A 19818-nucleotide genomic window follows, 5' to 3' on the forward strand; every position below is an offset into this window, starting at 1 on the left:
TAAATACAGGCTGTGTGACTGGAGAATCCTGTTGCCGCTCAATCAAGCGCACCTTTCAGAGAGTGGGAAGGGTGCTGCAGTAAGGGTGAATAATGGTTTTGCTGACTGCTGAGACACCTGAGCGAGCAGGGTGTCAGCCAAGCTGCTGTGATGTGCTCAGTATCCTACAAGGCTGGCCATGGGGACAGAAATGCCACCCTGTCTCTAAGAACACAAATGTCGATGGCAGTGGAGCTAACAGACGTGGTAGCATAGGCCAAGAGTCCACAGTTTATAAGCAAACAATGGCCAAGAAAAAAAAATGTATGAGATAGCAAGGCCCCTCGTTACCCCAGTCATTTTGTCAGAGCTGAAGGGTGGAGTGTGGAAACCATGTGCAAGCATGGGAGGGAAAGGGCAGCCTTGTGTACCAGTAGATCCCGCCTCACATGGGTAATGGAGCAAGAGGCACTGCTTGTCATGATACTTTATAAATAGCAAGCCACAGGTGAAGAAATGATATGGGGAAGGAAGGCATCCCTATAAATAAATTAAATGGACATTTTCTGCCCCCAACCCCACCCCAGGATGAAAGTCACATCATCACTAAATAATGATGTAGTCTTTTACTGGTGTGGGAAAATGTGTGCCTGATGTTCAAGGCTTGGTGGCTAAAAGCATCAGGTACGTGGTGCTGATATTTATAAGACTGTTTTTCATGTCAGTAAATAGGCATAGATACAAATGTGGAGCTAGAGGGCCAGGAAAATGGCCCAATCATTTCCAATCACATCCCAGCATTCCTAAGGAAGGATGAGGGCAAAGTCAGACAGTAATCCCAGCATTCCTAAGGAAGGATGAGGGCAAAGTCAGGAGAATCTGAGAGGCCTATCGGCCAGTTCGCCTGAGATGCCACAGTGAGTGACAGAGAGACTGTCTCAAATGAGGTGAGGGCTTCCACTTGAGGTTCTCTCCCAACTTTTACATGCCCAGCAGGGGTACATACTTACACACACACACACACACACACACACACACACGCTCATACACACGCATATGCCCATACACATACACAAGCCTATCCACACACACATGCCCATCCTTCACACACACACACATCAATCCACACACATGCATGCCCATATAAACACACATTCCAATATACACACATGGCCATACACACACACATGCCCATACATACACATGCCCATATACACACATATCCACATACACACACATGCCCATACACACATACCCATACACACACATACACACACACACATACACACACACACACACACACACACACACACGCCCATATACATACTCCAATCCACATACATACCCATCCATCCACACCTGTTGATAAGAGCTAGAACACGTTCACTTCTGCTCCTGTGACTATGTCCAAGCATGGATTACAGTAGCCTTTGGTATTTTATGATGAAAGTGTCCTAACCGCAGAACCAGACAGACACATCAACAGAGGACTGAAATCAACATCACTTGGTGTTTACTTACTGCTTATGTTAGGAACCGAAGAAGTAAAGGAAACCCAAAGTCATTTGAAGAAATAGGAGAGAGCATCTCCGGGAAGGGGCTGTAATTCTCAACAGCCCCAAAGACTTATTTTTAATTAGGACAGAGTCCATCTCTGGATGGATCAGCTTGACTCTAGGACTCAGTGGGTTATAACCTATATCTGGTTGAAACAAAATGTTTTCAGCTCAAAATAGATAAGGTTAGAGAACCATCAAACAAACACAATGACTTTCAGAAAATGGCCGAGGAAACAGAACAGAGGAAACAGAAAAAGTAAAACAAAGGAAAATGTGTAAAATCTATCTAGTTCTTTGGAAACTAAATGACTATGAAAATATCAGCTCTAAAAATACCGGAAAAGAAAAAAAAAAAAAAAGGATTCTGAGGGGAAGTAAAGAACAAAAATTTGGCATATGGATGTCAAAACTCCAGTGTCAAAGAGGTTTGGAAAACTGGTCGTGCGTCACCAATTATATATATCCAAGATCAGTGTGACAGACGCTCACTGCCAAGAGCAATGGGGAGGTTTTTAATGCCCTAAAAATCCTCCTTTCCGTGACTCTCTGGTAACAGTGTTGCAATATAACTGACCTAGGAAAAAGAAAGCAAGAGAGGTGACTGCATCGGGCTTGTTGCATCTATTCATGTCTAAGACACATTGTATATAATTGTCTTTTCTTCTCCCCCCCCCCCAGGAAAAGCACAAAGAAGAAATGACAATGGCCAAGTTAACTGAATCCATGAGTGAGTACCTTGATATTTATTACTTATTTTTGGTTTTGAATGGAGAAATACAACAGCTCGCTAGGACCAAATCCTATTGTGACTGGCTACTTTATGCTTATTTTTCATTCCTGGGGAAAGCAAAGGTCTGTGTGCTTTAGTGTATGGCACTCTATCAGGGTTGCTTTATGCAATACTCAAAATTCAACTTGGTTGGGATCAAGTTTCCAGACTAAAAATGCCCGAGCATGAAACTAAATGGATTTGTTTTGTGTTACTGCTTTTGGAGTTGGGAATCCATGATAATTTTAGCCTGACTTGTCAGAGATGTTACTCAAGTTCGATGAAGTTTTATGTGTACCTATACCATGGGCTAGACGGTATAAAAAGAGGAAGGAATGCTGAGTCATGGTTAAAGCGATCAGGTATCATTCAGTTTCTCTGAGTCAGGGTTAAACCAATGTGGCATCATCCAGAGTTTCCCTGAGTCATGATTAAACTGATTGGGTATCATTCAGTTTCCCTGAGTCATGGTTAAACCAATCTGGTATCATCCAGAGCTTTCCAACAAACAAAAGAAGCGTCCATGTTGTGTAAGTAGCTTGCGGGTGGTTTCCATTCTGAATAGATCTGTGGTATAATGCCCTAAGCTCTTAAACTGAATGAATGGAATCCACAAAGCATCTTTAGGAAAGAAGGGAAAATAATTACAACAGCTCACTCCACAGAGGACAAGTGCAATTTCCTCTGTTGACATTTAAATATTAAAGACCCTGGAGGGAGGAGATAAGCCAACTGCCGTTTCTTTTGAAAATGTACATTGCTCTCGGTAACAGCTTCCATTCAGAGGGTTCCAGAGGGACTGCAAACACTTGTGCATGTCGTCGGGCTTTTATTCCTTTGATGGTGTGACTGCTGAGTTGAGTATCCCTCTATGACAGTGTCTCGTCCTTGCTTGGCTTGGGACCTGAGACCCTCACCAGGTATGGGAAGGTGGACATGGCAAAGCCAAGTATGGGTGGGTTCTGCTCACTCTGACGGAGGAGCCACCATTTCCCGGAAGCTCCACACACAGTCCTCATGTATGGTTAACAGGAAAACAGGGCTCCTGCATGTAGCAGAACGAGGATGAGGCTTTAGTTCATCTCTGCTGTCTTTACGGTGTAAGCACAGTGGGAAGAGGCTAAGGTGGACATTTTCTGCACACTATGAGCATTGACACTCAGATCACAGGAGGGCTTTGCCGTCCCTCCGAGCGCTATACAGGAAAAGCTGTGCCTCTTCCCATGGGCTGAGGCTTTGGTCCATGTCAGGGTGGTACTGATGTCTACAACACATAATCACCCAGGACACTCGCTCCCTGCAGCATAGTCAAAAAACCTTAACGCTCAATACCTTCCATTCCTAGATGAGCCGCCATAAAAGTCTCTTTATTGTTGCTTGTGACCCTGAACTCCCGCATGAGTTCAAATACGTCTAACCCAATGTCGTCACGTAACCACGGATTGTGTGATCGGGAGCAGAAGAGGCATGAGCCTCCCTGGATTCTTCCCTTCTTCATTTCTGTGTCGCTCTCTGCACCGCCCCCTCCCCAACTGCCCCACAGTGCTCTACCTCGCAAAGCCGTGCAGCCTGTGCTCCGGTCAGATCATCATGAAACAAAGTAGTTTTCACAATGTGTTACAAACACAGAGAGGGACTGTGACCAGTGGCCACTCCTTCAGTATCCACAGTCCTAAAGCTAAGCTTGAATTTACATTGTAAATCACCGTCACCATCATCTTCATTTTCATCATCACCGTCCTCCTTACACTCCTCCCTCCTGTTTTTCATTTCTCCTTTGTTTCTTTGTTCTTCATCTCTCTCTCGCTCTATATAGCCCAGGCTGCCCTGTAACTCACAGAGGTTGTCCCACCTGACCCTCAGTCCCATGAGTGCTTGGACTGTAGACAGGAGCCACTGGGACCCACTCCACAGTTCCTCTGAGCTAAAACGAGTCACTGCTTAGAACTTAGCCCGCAAATGTGAATTCTGTCTCCAGTGCGTGAGTGAATTCAGCCAGAGAGTGTGAAACATGGTTGCGAGGCTAGACCTTCCTTACAGAGCCTGTGAGAAACTTACTCTCCCGTACAGCTAAGACTGTTTTAAATCTCCTAATGAGTTGTGTAGGACTGCACGGTTCAGGTCACTACCATCCCAGTGTTTCAATTCTCCTGCTGTGTCAGATACAGGATCCTCTCTTGGCTGTCATGGGGTTGGTGCCAAATTTCAGATTTGTCTCCTATTTTTATAACTGTGGATCCCCTGCCTCAGAAAAACATCAGATTCTGAATTCTGGAGAGGAGAACGGGGACAGCCATTCTGAATTGCTGTGTCGTAGGGGAAACCACAGCTATGCCCAGTGTGCAAGGGAATGTAAGGTTTAAGGAAAGAGTGTATAATCCACCCAGATGTGGCCGTTCTCTGTTCTTGGAGACAGGTGCAGCTTTAGGAAGCATGCCAGACACGCTGTGAACCTCAGATTCCGTGAAATAGAATAGTGGCTTCACAAAGAAGCGTGATATTAAAATTAAATCCATGAATCGTGAGATGTACAACTGGATATTGACTCTGCAAAAAAAAAAAAAAGACTGGTAAGGAGACAACAGAAGCACGATCTTTATGACAGGAGGTTTGAATGGGGAAAATGAGGAAAGAACGACCAGTTACTTCCATAAAACAAACGGGAACATTGCATCTGTGACCACCGGAGACAGGGACATGAACAGAACCACAGATGCCCTGGGCACTGCACTCTGACACAGGTTCAGAGCCAGTGAACGCTTCACCCAACAACCGCCGAGCAGAACCATCTGCTTACCAGACGTCTCTGCTGGACTAATGGCGAGGCTTCTCACACCACTGCATAGCTAAGTTCGGTCGAAGACGCAGCGACGTGAGCCTCCTTCACACCCCACACCACCAACCTTAAAAATCTCAGCCCTGAGAAGTTAAACTATCAATAGGTTCCAAGATGTCCGACAAAAAGCACCTAGGTTTAGTGAATAGAATATTTAAATATTGATGTGTTGCTTTTGAAGTGAGGAGACAGAGGAAAGAAAATAAAAGCAGGACGAAGGAAAAAATGATGTGAAGAAATAGAGAAGCAAAAACACAGGGATTTCACACCATAGAGCTCAGAAGAAAGACTGAATCATAGAAACAAGAAGTAAAGGGGGGAGGTCAAGAACAGCGGCCGGGGAGTCTGAAAGGCAGCACAGCACACACGCCATACCTGGCTGCCTACCGGCAACCTTCCAAAGGCTACTTTTTGTCTTATTTTATACATTTCCTTTTTAAATTTTTAATTTAATTTTTTTTACTCACTTTATATCCCACTCACGGTCCCCTCCCGGTCACCCTCTCCCTCAATCCTTCCCCATCCTCTCTCCCCTTCTCCCCTGAGCAGGTGGGGGCCATCTGTGTATCCCCCCACCCTCACCCTGGCACTGCAAGTCTCTGCAAGGCTAGGCACTTCCTCTCCCACGGAGGCTCGTGCGGGATGCGTTCAAAGGCTACTTTTTAAACAGCCTTTGAAACTGTAATCTCCATTTGTATCTATGAAATGGTTGTTTCCCCACTTACTCCACCGGAATCCCTATTCAAAGAGAGTAGAGAGAGTAGAGGCTGGAGAGATGAGTCAGTGGTGACTAAGATCACTAACTGCTCTTCTACAGGACCCAGGTTCAATTCCCAGCACCCACACTGCCGTTCACAGCCATCGGTAACTCCAGTCCCTGAGGATCCCGTTCCTTTTCTGGGTCTCCACAGGCACCCGGCACTCACAGGGTACACAGATACACATGCTGGCAAAACCCTTATCCGCACAAAATAATAAAATATTTTTTTTAAATAAAAAAAGAGCATGCATCAATCCCACAGTGGAAGAAGTTACTCTGAGCTTGCCCTTCAGGTACCCAGGACTTTATTCCCCATCCATTCAGTGAGCTTGGCCTGAAAGGCAGAGTCCAGTGGTGTTAAATGCTGTCTATAAATAGACACCCAAAGACTCAAACTGTGCCATCATCAGAGGTGACGCGCAGAGGCCAAGTCCTGACGTGAGCTCTCAGATCAAGGGCCCCTGATGACAAGCTGGAGGTATGGGGCTGTGCAAACGTCCAAGGGTCTTCAGAAGGACTATCAGCACCTGTGTCCTGTGTGGGCTGTTCTTTCATAAATGTCCTGGTAGATGGCTTCATGGTCACTGCCTGCTGGTGTTTCTCCTGGGTCCCACTTGGGGGCTCATAGGAATGTGTTGGGAAGCCCCAACATATGGGCCCATCTATGGTATGGATTGCTATGGGGATGGGGTCACAAGGGTGAAACAGGTTGGGGACTTGAACTGGTGACTCTTCCAGCTGCATGAAGCCCCCATGCAGCCCCTGCTAGTGTCCTTAGACTATGCTCTTGCCTCCTTCCCCCAAACAGCAACACGTTTACAGGGCATTGCTGCTTCAGCAGGTACAGTTCTGTTCTCCCCATGTTGACCGTGACAGCCCTGCAGTTGACCTGCTGCCTCTGGCCTCACTTGCCCTCCTCCCTCAGGCACATGTACCTCAAACCTTTCCTTCCCCAGCCTGTGCCCCTTGTAGTCCTCACAGTCATCGTGTGCACCCCACCTGGGCATCACAATCATAACAAAGACTCTGAGATAAGGAAGAACCATTTGGCACCCTGCAGAAAAAAAGCAGCTTGCAGCCTTAGTCGCTGGCTTCAGAAACTGCCCACTTGCAGCCAGGGAGACAGAAGCAACCTCCAGAACCCAGGCCCTGCCCTAGAAGGCACTTGGAGATCCATGGACTTAAGTAGAGGGAATTCCTACCCTGATTAAAAGAGCCAGCTCAAAGGCAGCTCAAATTTGAATGTTCCTCCTGTCAAATGAAATAAGGAGATGGAACCGATTACAATCACCGCACGTTAAATTAGCTCTATTAAAGCAAAGTGCTTTTTAATCATGTATCCTTCAAGGAGCAGCTGGCGTAACTCTGGCATTGTGTTAAGGCAAGAAATTCCCTGCGCCACGGGCAGCCTTTAGGGAGCTAACACCTAAGGTTCTGGGAACATGTGTTACAATGTAACCCGACAGGTCAACCCAGGTGGCAGTCCCAGGCTGGCAAGGCTCTTCCCTGGGATCCCAGCGTGCTCCTAGATCTGAAGATCAGCTAAAGGGCGAGCAGGCTTCCAGCAAGCTGCTGGTTACAGTGTGAGTGTCCAGCATAGGACAAACGGTCAGGTGTGAGAAGTCCGAGATAGAAGAGCAGCTCAGAGGAAGCCAAGCACTGACCACAGATTGTAAGGTGGATCGTAGGATGGCTGGGAATCTTCCTGTGGGTAATAGGAGGGGTGGGACTTAAGGTTTTGAAGGGGTTCTTGTTTTAGAATCGTCCTACAAAGGCATTATGGGTAGAATGCAGCAGGTTGGACAAAGGTAGAGAAAAGCAGCTCTAAGCCTGGAGAGTAGACAAGCTGGGAGACTTCGTGCCACCCAAGGATGCGTCTAATGTGCAGTAGAGGAGGTGGTGGCCATCAGGAATGACTGTAGGCAGGGATGCACTTGGAGAGGTGGCTTCTTGGACTTAGGCAAGGGCCTAGCGGAAGCGGAGCTGGGAGGGATGGAAGCTATAAGCAGCAGGAGGACGACTGTGAGAAGCTGGTCAAGTGGGTCGGAATTTTAAGGCATTAGATCTGGGGTCTGTAAATTGTAGACACATCACTGGCCTAGAGTTGCTTTTGTCAGTCAGTCAGAAAAACGTGAAAGAAGAGGGTGCAGAATGGGGGACAAGAGACGCCAAGAAGGACGCCAAGACAAGAGTTTGATCAAGGTGACAATTTTATTTTTTTCTCAAGGCTGAATTTATACCATAACAGGGGTAATAGAGAGAGGGGAGAAATAGGAAACATTTACACAGGCCAAGGACACAATATTCGAGTGGTCAGCTGATGTCAACAGGATGTCAGAAAGGTCACAGTTTTGTCATATCTATTAGTCAGCAGGATGTTGGTTTTTCAGAAAGGTTACAGGTCATCACATTGGGTATCTTGACGTCAGATGTATTTCTCAGCAAGGTCACAACTTTATCATATGATTATTCATCCTGACCACCAGATTTGTATTAGTCTTTTGCAGCTGGCTGGGGATTTTCCATGAACCCCGTCATACTTACCTCTAACCATAATATTAACATCAATAATGGAAGGTTTCAAGGGCATCGCTCCCAACAGAAGAGTGATCCTTCTGGTGTGCAGTGAGCAGAAATGTTTGTACCAGCAGAAGGCTTCCTGTTGCTGCTATAACAAAAATGGTTCCAGGGTTCAACAGACAAGGCATGCTATACCAGATCCACTTGGTTACCCCACCCCCAAGCTCAGTTCTAAATCCTGGAGCTTCTTAGGCTCATGCCCAGACAGCTACTGTATCATCTAAAATGCACCTGGACTTGAGCTTGACCATCCTGAATACTCTGTTCTTTTCATAGTACTAAACCACCAGGTCATTAGGACACTGTCTCCCTGACCCCAGGACTCAGAAACCTCCACCCACAGGGGTAGCTAGATAGCACAGCTTTTGCTCCAACTGTGGCATTTGGGGTCTCTAGTGCCTTATCATACCAAAACGGAAACAAACACTGAAAGGGGAGGGCTTATGAGGGGGTGTAGGGAACTGAGACCCCACAGGGCAGGGTCTTTCTGCAGGCATTGATTTGTTGGCCACTGATACAAGTGGCCTTCCCATTACCATGAAGCTTGTTACAAACTGAGACAAGGTCCTGGATGTGCTGCTTCATGGTGGTTTCTGCCCATGACTGAGCGCTAACCCCTATCCCTTTGCTGTCCATGCTGGCTTCCTCTCACCCACACAGCTCCTGTTGTCCCCACCAGCAATGACAACTGTAAAATAGATGCTGTGGAGGAGCCACCATAGAGCCACAAGAGACACACTGTTGGTGCCCGAAGATCACAGGAGAGCATCCTTTCAATTTCACCTTTAAGCAGAGCTGGGATGGCAGCCTTTCACCTGTTTGCAATCTGAGAGACTATTATCTTCTCCCTGCAAGGCCTGTGACCGTCTGGGCTGAGGAAGTGGCTCAGTTGGTAAAGTGCTTGCTGCACAAGTAGAGAACCTGTGCTGGATTGCCATAAAACATATTAAAAAGCAAGAAGCATCGGAACGTGCTTGTATTTCCAGCTCTCTAGAGCCTAATAGTGAGCCTCAGATTCCAAAGAGACACCCTGCCTCATAAAACAAGATAGATGGTGACTGATGAATGTGCACACACATGCACACACAGGTGGCCACATTCTGCACATGCCCACACATGTACACACATGTACACACATGCACACACATGCATACACATGCACATACATACACACATATGTATACACAGTGACTATATTCTACACATGTGCACCTGTGTGTACACAGGTGTCCACATTCTACACATTCATACACATGCACACACATGCATACACAAACACACATATGTATACACAGTGGCTACATTCTATACATGTGCACATGCATATACACAGGTGTCTACATTCTATGCGTGCACACACATGCACATACATGCATATGCATGCACACACACTTATGCATAAGACATGCACATACATGCACGCATGCACATACTTGCACATGCATGCATACACATGTGTCCACATTCTACACATGCACACACTGACACCTACATTCTACACATGCGCAAGAACTGCCACTGCTAGAAACACATGAGATGTACAAAGCAACAAAATCAACAAGCACATGCCTGAGATTCTTGAAGGTATAGAAAAGCATGTGGTCTTCAATCAAATGGGAGTCAATGGGAGACTTGTTTTCTCAAGCCAAAGCCCTTTCCTTTTGGATCTTTGAGATCATGGTGACCCTCGTCTTCTAACACATATCTGAGTAGGTGAAAACATCACTCTCTGACCCTCCCCACAGTATTTCTCTGATACTAAAAATATAAACAAAAATAAAAATAGTCTTGGGATTTCTCAACTTGGGCACCATTGGCATTTGGGGTCAGTATGATCCTGCCCAAGGCAGGCTGTTAAGCAGCATCCTTGACTTTTAACCCATTAGGTGCCAATCGTACCCTCCTCATAGATGTGAGAGCTGAAGTCTCCAGATATCACTATACTTGCATGGGGGTGGGGTGGGGGTATGAGGTGGGGGGTGGAGGAGAGTGTGGGGGAGGGTGTGGGGAAGGGGACACAGTCACTCCTGGCTAAAAGGCTAAAAGTCAGGTCAACACTGAAGCAGGAGGGGTGGGAAGGGCAGGGAAGGGAGTTGAAGACAGGGGTGGGTAGGGTACAGCAGGGGAGGGGGCAGGGGCAGCTGGCCCCATTTTTCCTTTCACACTAGACAGAATTTGTTCCTGACTCCCACGCTCTTCCCAAGCCCACAAGCTCCATTGGTAGTCACACCGATTCCTCTCGAGCTCTCCTGATTCCATAATTAATGCAGAGAGGGTCAGTATGGCCCAAAGCTGGTCTCCCTCTGCTCGTCACCTGACTTGGAGAAGACTGACCCATGAAGATTTCTATCTTACCCTGATAGACCTGAGACTCAGAGGAGAAATAGAAGCCACACAGCCTCTGGGCCTGGCAGACACAGCGCAGGCGAGGGGGTGGCAGAGGAGGCTGTCTCCAGAGCTGGGTTCTCATTCTGTCCCGGAAGCTGGGGTGAGTGGCATTCTTCCACAAACAGCAATTTCAGGACCTGCCTATTGACTTTCGGAATAATCCTTGTCCTTACTTGTTTGTTTTTCCAAGCCATTGCTCATGGCAAAACCCAGCACAGGGAGATCCAGGTCTTCTCCTGCTTTCCTCCTCTGCTCCCATCATGCCCTGCTCTGGAGACACCAATGTCATGGTCAAAGCCTCCACAGGGCATTTCACTCCGGATCTACCCGGTCACTCAGGATCTCAGGGACCTTCATCCTAGCTCATTCTTCTCATCCTTTAGTGAGTGACCACAGACGAAGCAGCAATGTGTCACAGGTAACCACCTAGCTTGGCAATCAAGAGGCAGTGGCCTGAGCCATCTACTGGACCACCATGCTCTGGATCGCCACTTCCAGAAGCTCTCGACCTTTCCTGACTCTGCCACTGCCCCCAGAGAAAACCCCCTTGAAACTCTGCAGGCTTCCCTCTAAGCTAATGTGACTTAAGGTCCTTGTCCCACTCCAAACCCAAATACCAAAGGACCTCTCTCCAAAGCTAGGGCCCTCACTCACAAGGCCGTCCAGAAACCCACCCCCCACTCGCCTCTGCTGCAGCCCAAAGAAGACACTAAACACATTTTAGACTCTCACTCGACAACTCCACTCACTCGCTTTCCCCCTCGCCCCGCCCTTGTCAACCCCATCTCTGTCTAGCCCCTCCCTCCTCCCACAAGCTGCCACCTGGCTCTGAGAGCCGGCTCCACCCTCCCACCTCCTGCCAAGCTCAGGATCCTTCCCCTCCTCCCTCCCACAGCTCCATCCCCCTCCTCGAATCAGCCTCTGAGAACAACAGGTTTCAAGCTAGACAGAGGGAGAAAGAGAGTTTTCCCGAGGTGATGCAGGGCTGCGCGGCTCTGAGGTACCAAGCTTTCCTGAGCACCTTCAGCGAGTGGAAAGGGAACCTGAGAACAAGCGTCAGTAAGACCAAAATACCCAGAGTCACCGTCCTGAGTGAGGCCACAGGATACCCACGCAGCCAACCAGAGAAATAGTCCACCCACAAGCAAGGCATGTTCAAGGGAGCCGAGCCTCCCATGATGCTCTGGAGATGGGAGCGAGCAGCAGATGGCCAGGGTGAGCAGCAAAGAACACTGCATTTTAATGACTGGAACACCTCAGAGTACAGCAACCAAAGACAACCAGAGCTGTCTCTTTATCCAGCTTAGGCTGCCTTGGCGGTTCCCAGTCCCTTCAAGGAACTTTTTGTCAATAATCTACTACCCTCTTGTCACCTTACACCCCCCTCACTTCACCCCAATTTCCCAACCTGACTCTTATCTTTGTGACAGATGCTTATTCTGAGGCAGCCTATGGGCTTCCGGAGTTCACCCCAGGGGAGGTGGGGAGAATCACACAGTCTTCCCACACTGAGGGGGATCAGATTGGGGAAGCAAGGGGCGCCTGGCAAGTGAATGCAGCCTTCCTAGTGTGTCACCTTTGGGATGGGCAGGCTGGGTGCAGAGTGGTGAGCAGAAGCACCGTGGTCTCTGTGCTTCTGGTGTGTCTTTCTGTCTTTCTGCTCTGCTTCCTTTTATTCTTCTTGGAAGGTATTAAATCTCAGGCTCAAGTGTGCAGGGGATGGGGTCTTGGTGCTTAGACGCTGACTCCGAGGACCGCTCAGCAGCCCAGAACAGCAGTCATAGAAGTTTCTAGGCAGTTAATCGCTTCTGACAGTGAGTTCCTCCATGAGGCATGGAGGTGGCCTGACTGTGGTACCAGGAGGCTGCAGGGAAATCACTCGGGCCCTCTTTTCTGAGTTTCTGCATGTGAATCTCAGAAAACTGCCCAGCAAGGTTAGAGCTAACAGCATGTGCATTCAAAACCAGGGCCTCTGTTCATGTTACATATTAAATATGTGTTTAGATGTGAAAAGCCAGTGCATTGAGAACATAAAACCAACAGCAAGTGTCCCACACAGAGCATTCAAGGCAAACAGAATCTTCTTATACCTCTTAGACCACGGTTTGCTTAACATTACCAAGGCCATGATTATAAGAAAACCAGATGCTGCAGCAGCCGCCTGTCCTCCCAGCAAGGTCAGGAGTGGAGATGAGGCTGCAGTTCAATTAGTGAGCTCCAGGTTCAGCGAGAGACTCCATCTCAAAAAGGTAGAGAGAGACTGGCATTGACCTCTGACCCCCACCCAACCCCCCCCCACACACAAAAACCCACCCCCAAAATTCTTTAAAAGAAGGCTTATTCAGTTCAAGTCTCATCCATTTGCATTACAGAGGACTCTCTTAAAGACCCAAGAATCATGTTCTGCAATTTCAGAAGTTCATATAACATGCTAAAAAAAATCCACTGTCGACCTGTGTGCACTTCAGTAGGTGCTCTAATCGGTTGTGTTCGGTACTAGTGGGTGGCTTCATGCACGAATCACTTCCTGCCCTGTGTCATGCATTCCCTGGACCCCAGGAGGGACTGGAGGGATCCTGGGCTCAGTCAACCCAGCAACTGCCCTGTGGTGTCCAGAAAACACTACTTAACTGTAGCCACCCACTGCCTCTGCCTCCAACAACCTTTCTTCCCCTTGTACTTCTGCATAAAAAATTGCATAAAAAAATTCTCAAAGAGTAAAAGTATTCTTAAAGAAGAGAAACAGTAATCACTATTTGCTGATATCAAAGAAAATAAGATCATTATTTTTTGAAAAAAATAAAATTTTTTAAAATACAGAAACTCTTTTGAAAGTGTTCTCTCCTCTTCAACTTTTTGGGAGAGTTTAAGAAAGGATGGACATTAGTTTTCCATTTTCCTTAAATGTTTGGTAAAACTTGCCAGTGGGCGTGTTTGCTTGGTCCAGAGCTTCTCTCTGCCGGGAGTCTTTCGGTCATGGACTCTCTGCCCTTACCTCATAGGGGCCATCTCAAGATCGCCACCTCCCAGGGTCATCTCATTAGGCCCCAGATTTATAGGAACCCACTGGTTTCTTCTGGTTCCCAGTCACTGTCCACTCTCCTGAGCTCTGTCCTTCGGGGGTGCACTCTGGTGTCTTCAGTCCTTTAGGGCTCTATCCGAGAATTCCTTCCTTTCATTCTTAAGGGAGCTAATGTTTGTTCTGTCTTATTTATCTTTTCAAGAAACTACTGCCTGATCCCATTTTGCTTGCCTACCGTCTTAAGCTTTCTGCCTCCTCTGTTCCGATTTTGATGTTTTCTTGTTCTTTGGTCTCCGTTTGCCTCTCTTTTTCTCGTTCCCTGAGGTCGAAGGTCTGGCTGAGGACGTCTTTCTTCTACATTGGTGAACACATGCATTGCCACATGTGTTGTTCCTCTCAGAAGCAGCTGGGCCCCCATGAGATTCGATATGATTTGTTTTCATAGAAAACGTCTCGTGTGGAGGCATTTTTAAATATCCTTTAGGTTTCTTCTCTGGTGCACCTATTGCTCAAGGATGTTTGGTTTCCACATGAATTTTCCATTTCCCCCACTGGTTAGCCTTCTTAGTTTTCAACTGCTATGGCTGGAAAGATCTTAGGTGATGGAAATGCCTGTAAATTATTAAGATTTGCGGTGTGGCCCGGCCGACGATCTATCTGGAGGAAGTTTAGCACACTTTAGAAGAATGGATGTTCTGCTGCTTGAATGGAATGTTCTGTTTCTCCGTCTGGCCCATTAGGTCTGGAGTATGGTTTGTTCCTGGTAGTTTAGTATTGATTTTTCAACCCAGAGGATCAGTCCATTGCCCGAAAAAAAACCCAGAGCAATGAGGTCCTCTCCAGTTACCGAATCTGTGTCTCTTCTGTTCACAGTTGCTTACCTATCCAGGCTCTCTGGTTCTGGGTGCTTTTTATGTGTTGATAATCTGAACTTTACCATTAAAGAACGCCTTCATCTTATGTGACAGGTCTAGACTTAAATTCTGCTTTTGGAATAGTTGCTCCTGACTGCTTTTGGCTGGCATCTGGTTTCTGTGCTATATCCACTGCTCCATAGCATCTGGTCTGGTCTCCCCTCTATGAGATCCACTGCTCCATGGCATCTGGTCTGGTCTGCCTTCTATGATATCCACTGCTCCATGGCATCTGGTCTGGTCTCCCCTCTATGAGATCCACTGCTCCATGGCATCTGGTCTGGTCTGCCTTCTATGAGATCCACTGCTCCATGGCATCTGGTCTGGTCTGCCTTCTATGAGATCCACTGCTCCATGGCATCTGGTCTGGTCTCCCCTCTATGAGATCCACTGCTCCATGGCATCTGGTCTGGTCTGCCTTCTATGAGATCCACTGCTCCATGGCATCTGGTCTGGTCTCCCATCTATGGTGTTTCTTCATGGTAGCGAGATGCTGAGTGTGGCTCTGTGACAGAAGGATTAGGAAGTCCTATTTCACCAGCAGGTGTACATGCTCAGGGGCCCTCTATTATAGCAACCCTGTTGACATGACTTGTGCTGTCTTGCAAGCACAATCCATTAAAGGTGGGTTGAGTGGGAGCTAGGGAAGATGGATCAGTCAGCAAAGTGCCTACTACACAGCATGGGACCCAGGTTCAGAGCCTCGGTACTCACATAAGAAGCCAGCATAATGGCATGCCTATAACCCCTGGGGTGGGGACAGAGGGATTCCCTAGGACTTCCAGGCCAGCCAGCCTACCATCAAGCTCTGGGTTCAGAGAGACTGTATTTCAAAGAATGAAAGAAATGGGAAGACAACCAAAGTTGAACTCTGACTTTATGTAAATACACACACACACACACACACACACACACACACACCACATACTACACATACTACACATACCATACACTGCACACTGTATACCACACACACACATACACACACACATACCACACATACTACATATACCATCATACCATACACTGCACACTGTACACTACACACACACACACACACACTAGACATACATAATATACATACTACCACCTACCACCACTACACACATATACACGCACACACAGCACATACAACACATACACTACACACACACACTATATGCATATAGCACATACCACATATACTTTAATAAAGCACACACACGTGTATACACAATATACACACCACACATACTATACACATATAGCACATACCATACACACTTTAATAAGCACACACATGCACACATGCACACATAGTACATACAATACACACACACCACACACATATAGCACATACCACACACACTTTAATAAACACACACACACACATACCATGCACACGTATATGCACACACAGTGAGTTGACTCTGACTTTAGACAGTACATCCTCTCCTCAGGACTGAGGAAAAATAGAATCTCATAAAGAGAATAGAATCGATCCCAGTTGCCACAAGATGGTCCTTCCCCACTTTGATAAGTCCGGCTAAGCCACAGGCTCTGCCGACTAATTCAAAAACAAACACTCTCTCTTGAGCATCCATTTGGCAATCTCTCGATGTTGAGGAGATCATAATTACAGGGTTCCTTTAGTTAGGTCATCTGCCACACAGCTCCATAGCCAGTGGTCACTTAGAAACTTCTGGAGGAGAGGGCTAGATGGGGTTTGTGAAACCAATATCTCACGTTGCAGACTCCCGAGGCTGGTTTTAGCAGTATGGGAAGAAAACATCTGCCTGGGTGTAGCCACAGACAATTCCACATTCTCCATTAACAAGGAGGATGACTGTGTACTGCACATTCTATACTGTGAAATCCCACATGATGAGAGACTTCTTACACGCCTGGTCCATCGGGGTTGTTCTGCAACCGCCACTCAGATGGGCAATGTCCAGATAGGTCCAGCTGGAGGTGGACGGTCCGAAGGTGCATTTGTCTCCCTCTTTCCTGGGAAGTATTGTGAGTAGTATTTAAGGAGCAAGCCCAAGAACATTTCCTATGCGTGGTTTCTCCCCTGTAACCTCACATGGGCTCAGATAACAATGGTGTTCATGTCTCGGAGAGTAAATGACTGCCAGAAATTCCATTTGATAAGCAGCACCTTCGGAAGTGGGGTGACCGATTAATGGGTTTCCTTTGGGGAGCGGGAGAAGAGCATTTGGAAGTGAGGAGGTAGTGACGGCTGAACAACTCAGTGTTCACTGTGAGTCACCACAGTCAGGGCCTCTCTGTTGCTCTGACTACATGATGAAGCAAAGGTGCCTTAGAAAATCCCACTTGTCCCCCCGTTAATTCGTGGTTTCTAGAAATGAGTGTTCATCTGGGGTCTGGTGTACTCAGAGCTTTGTCCTCAGATACTCAGTCTTCTAAATGAAAGCGCTCTGCACTGGAGGTCTCAGAGGTCTTCGACCTCTGCTCACATCAGGGAAGAGGATCCTGGGGTGAGTCGATTATTGGTTTCAAGTAAGGGGAAAGAAACAGAAGCAGGTCAGCAGTAGTCACGTCCATGCTGAGGGAACGATTTCCCACATAAAAACCAGGGTTTGGAGAGGCGGAATTCAAGAATAAAATAATGAAAATTGCAGTTTTGGGATCCCACATGACTCAGCTGCTAGATGTACTTTGGCAGACGTCAAGACAAACGGCCAGATTAAAGGTGCAACATTTGACGGCAAACGTGAAAAGAAAGAGGGCGAGAATTTGACCGTGACGTACCTAGTTCTGGAGAAGAGCTTCTGTCAGAAGCTTGTCAATCATTCGTGAGCTGTGACACCATGCATACAGCCATATCTGGAATGGTCCCCTGGCTCTGCCTCCGATAAACAAAGGCACTCGGTGATGGAATTTCCTTAGTAATGGAGGAGTCTTCCTTATCCTAATGACGTGAGTCATGATGGGCCCAGGGTAGCTTCAGGATGAACTGACCAAGCAGGACTTCTAAGGAGGAGGCAGAAGGCTTGAGTCTGACTGTGGCACCGATGTTTTGATTTCTGCTTCACTTGCTCTTGCCCAGTCATAGAACCCCTGGACGAGCTATAGGTACAGAGTTCAGTGGAGCCGACATAGAGCTGAGCCTACATAGAGCTGAGCCTACATAGAGCTGAGCCTACATAGAGCTGAGCCTACATAGAGCTGAGCCCACATAGAGCTGAGCCTACATAGAGCTGAGCCTATATAGAGTTGAGCCTACATAGAGCTGAGCCTACATAGAGCTGAGCCTACATAGAGCTGAGCCTACATAGAGCTGAGCCTACATAGAGCTGAGCCTACATAGAGCTGAGCCTACATAGAACTGAGCCTACATAGAGCTAAGACCACGGAGTGGCACATGAAAGCCCCAAGCTGCCTGTCAGGACTCACCTATGAGAATCCACCATCATCAAGTGTATAGAACTAGAGTAAAAGCCATCCTCCTGCATGGGTGGAGGATCATTTCCAGGACCCAAACCTCCTCAGATAATCAAGTCTCTCCTACCAAGTGGTGTGCTGTATGCAGAGCCTGCAAACCTCCTCATGGGTGCTTTGAGTCACCTCTAGGTGCCTTGTCCTGCCTATCCTAGAGTACCTGCTATGGAACTGGCTGTGACAGGTTGTCATTTAGAGAGCAGTGACAAGGGGAAGAGTCTGCACCTGTTTAGCAAAGAAGAATTTGTTTGTGTGTGTGTGTGTATGTGTGTGTGCGTGTGTGTGTGTGTGTGTATGTGTATGTATGTGTATTTGCTAATCCTCACTTGATGGAACTCATGACCATGGGGACCACTGTGCACTTCTGTAAGTTTCTCTGAAAGAACTAAACCATACAATGAATAGATAATAAAAGGAGCCTTATCAGATTGGCTCACGTGACACAATATGGGTAATCCCACAACAGCTGTCTTCACAGTGTGGAAGTTGCTGGTCCATGGGCCCAGATGCCTCAGGAATCCCAATTGGGCACTAGGGAAGGTCAATAGAGGCACCGGCCTCAATGAAGGCTGAAGAAGCTGGGTTCCAAGGGCAGGAACAGAGACAGAGGCAGTCATGGCAGAGCAAAGGCACTCACCAAGTGCTTTCTGGCAAGCGGGCTCCAGTAACAGCTTTCTCCATAAACCTCTGTGTACCCGGGCCACCTTCAGAAGGTGCTATCATCCACTCTGGATGAGATGAAACTAGTCTATCCAGGAAATGCCACCACATACCTTTCCAGAAGCTTCTCCTCATTTGACCCCGACCTAAGAGAGATCAATTATCGTGTTACCCAACCTGAGAGGCATCAATGAGAACATTAGAATTTTGTCAAGGGTAATGGGAAGAATGAAGTTTGAACTTGGGAGTCCTGGTGTGCCACGGTCACCTGCAGAGAACGGCCCCACCTTGCAGAGTCCAAGGTGACTCTACAATGGAGTTGTTGTACACCCAATAGGAAGGGGATGTCTTAGGACCTGGCTGTGGTCCTCTCTTAGCTTCCTGGTCCTTCTGACCACCATCAAAAGAATTCAGGTGTGACACAGCATGCCGTCCAGAAGATGGGTATGATTCACTACAAGTTGAAGCGGGTGTGCTCTCGAGGAGTGAGAGTGGCCAATGGCCAGAGAGAGGACTCACCAACCTGCCTTCTGAAGCTTCCTGGGGGCTGTGCACTGCTTCAGTGCTTGAGAGACCCATTTAGAACAAGCCACCACCTTACACCTTCCAGGCAGTTCAGGATATCATAGCCACTCAGGTTTTGGTGGTGGTGGTGGTGGTGGTGATGATTGGTTGGTTGGTTGTTTAAGCAGAAATTAGTGTCCTATAGTTTCAGGTCCTGGCTTTACAAGCTGTGATTATGAAGGAGGCCCCATCTTCAATGACCTTCTAACATCTAATTATCTAATTAGCTACCTTCCAGGGACATATTCATATGCTTTTATCTCTCTTCTTCTTCTTCTTCTTCTTCTTCTTCTTCTTCTTCTTCTTCTTCTTCTTCTTCTTCTTCTTCTTCTTCTTCTTTTTC

At 47.3% G+C, this 19818-nt stretch overlaps 1 protein-coding gene across 1 annotated transcript in view; it reads left to right on the forward strand.

Annotated features, from left to right (window-relative positions):
- The window catches only part of Kcnj6 (potassium inwardly rectifying channel subfamily J member 6), a 241910-nt gene that overhangs the window by 57132 nt on the left and 164960 nt on the right, over positions 1-19818 (forward strand). Inside the window, 1 exon segment of the mRNA XM_032900377.1 lies at positions 2217-2265. Within this exon segment, the coding sequence (XP_032756268.1) occupies positions 2235-2265 (31 nt within the window). The 5' untranslated portion in view covers positions 2217-2234.

This window comes from Rattus rattus, chromosome 4 (genome assembly GCF_011064425.1).
Source record: "Rattus rattus isolate New Zealand chromosome 4, Rrattus_CSIRO_v1, whole genome shotgun sequence".
Taxonomy (NCBI): Eukaryota; Metazoa; Chordata; class Mammalia; order Rodentia; family Muridae; genus Rattus; species Rattus rattus.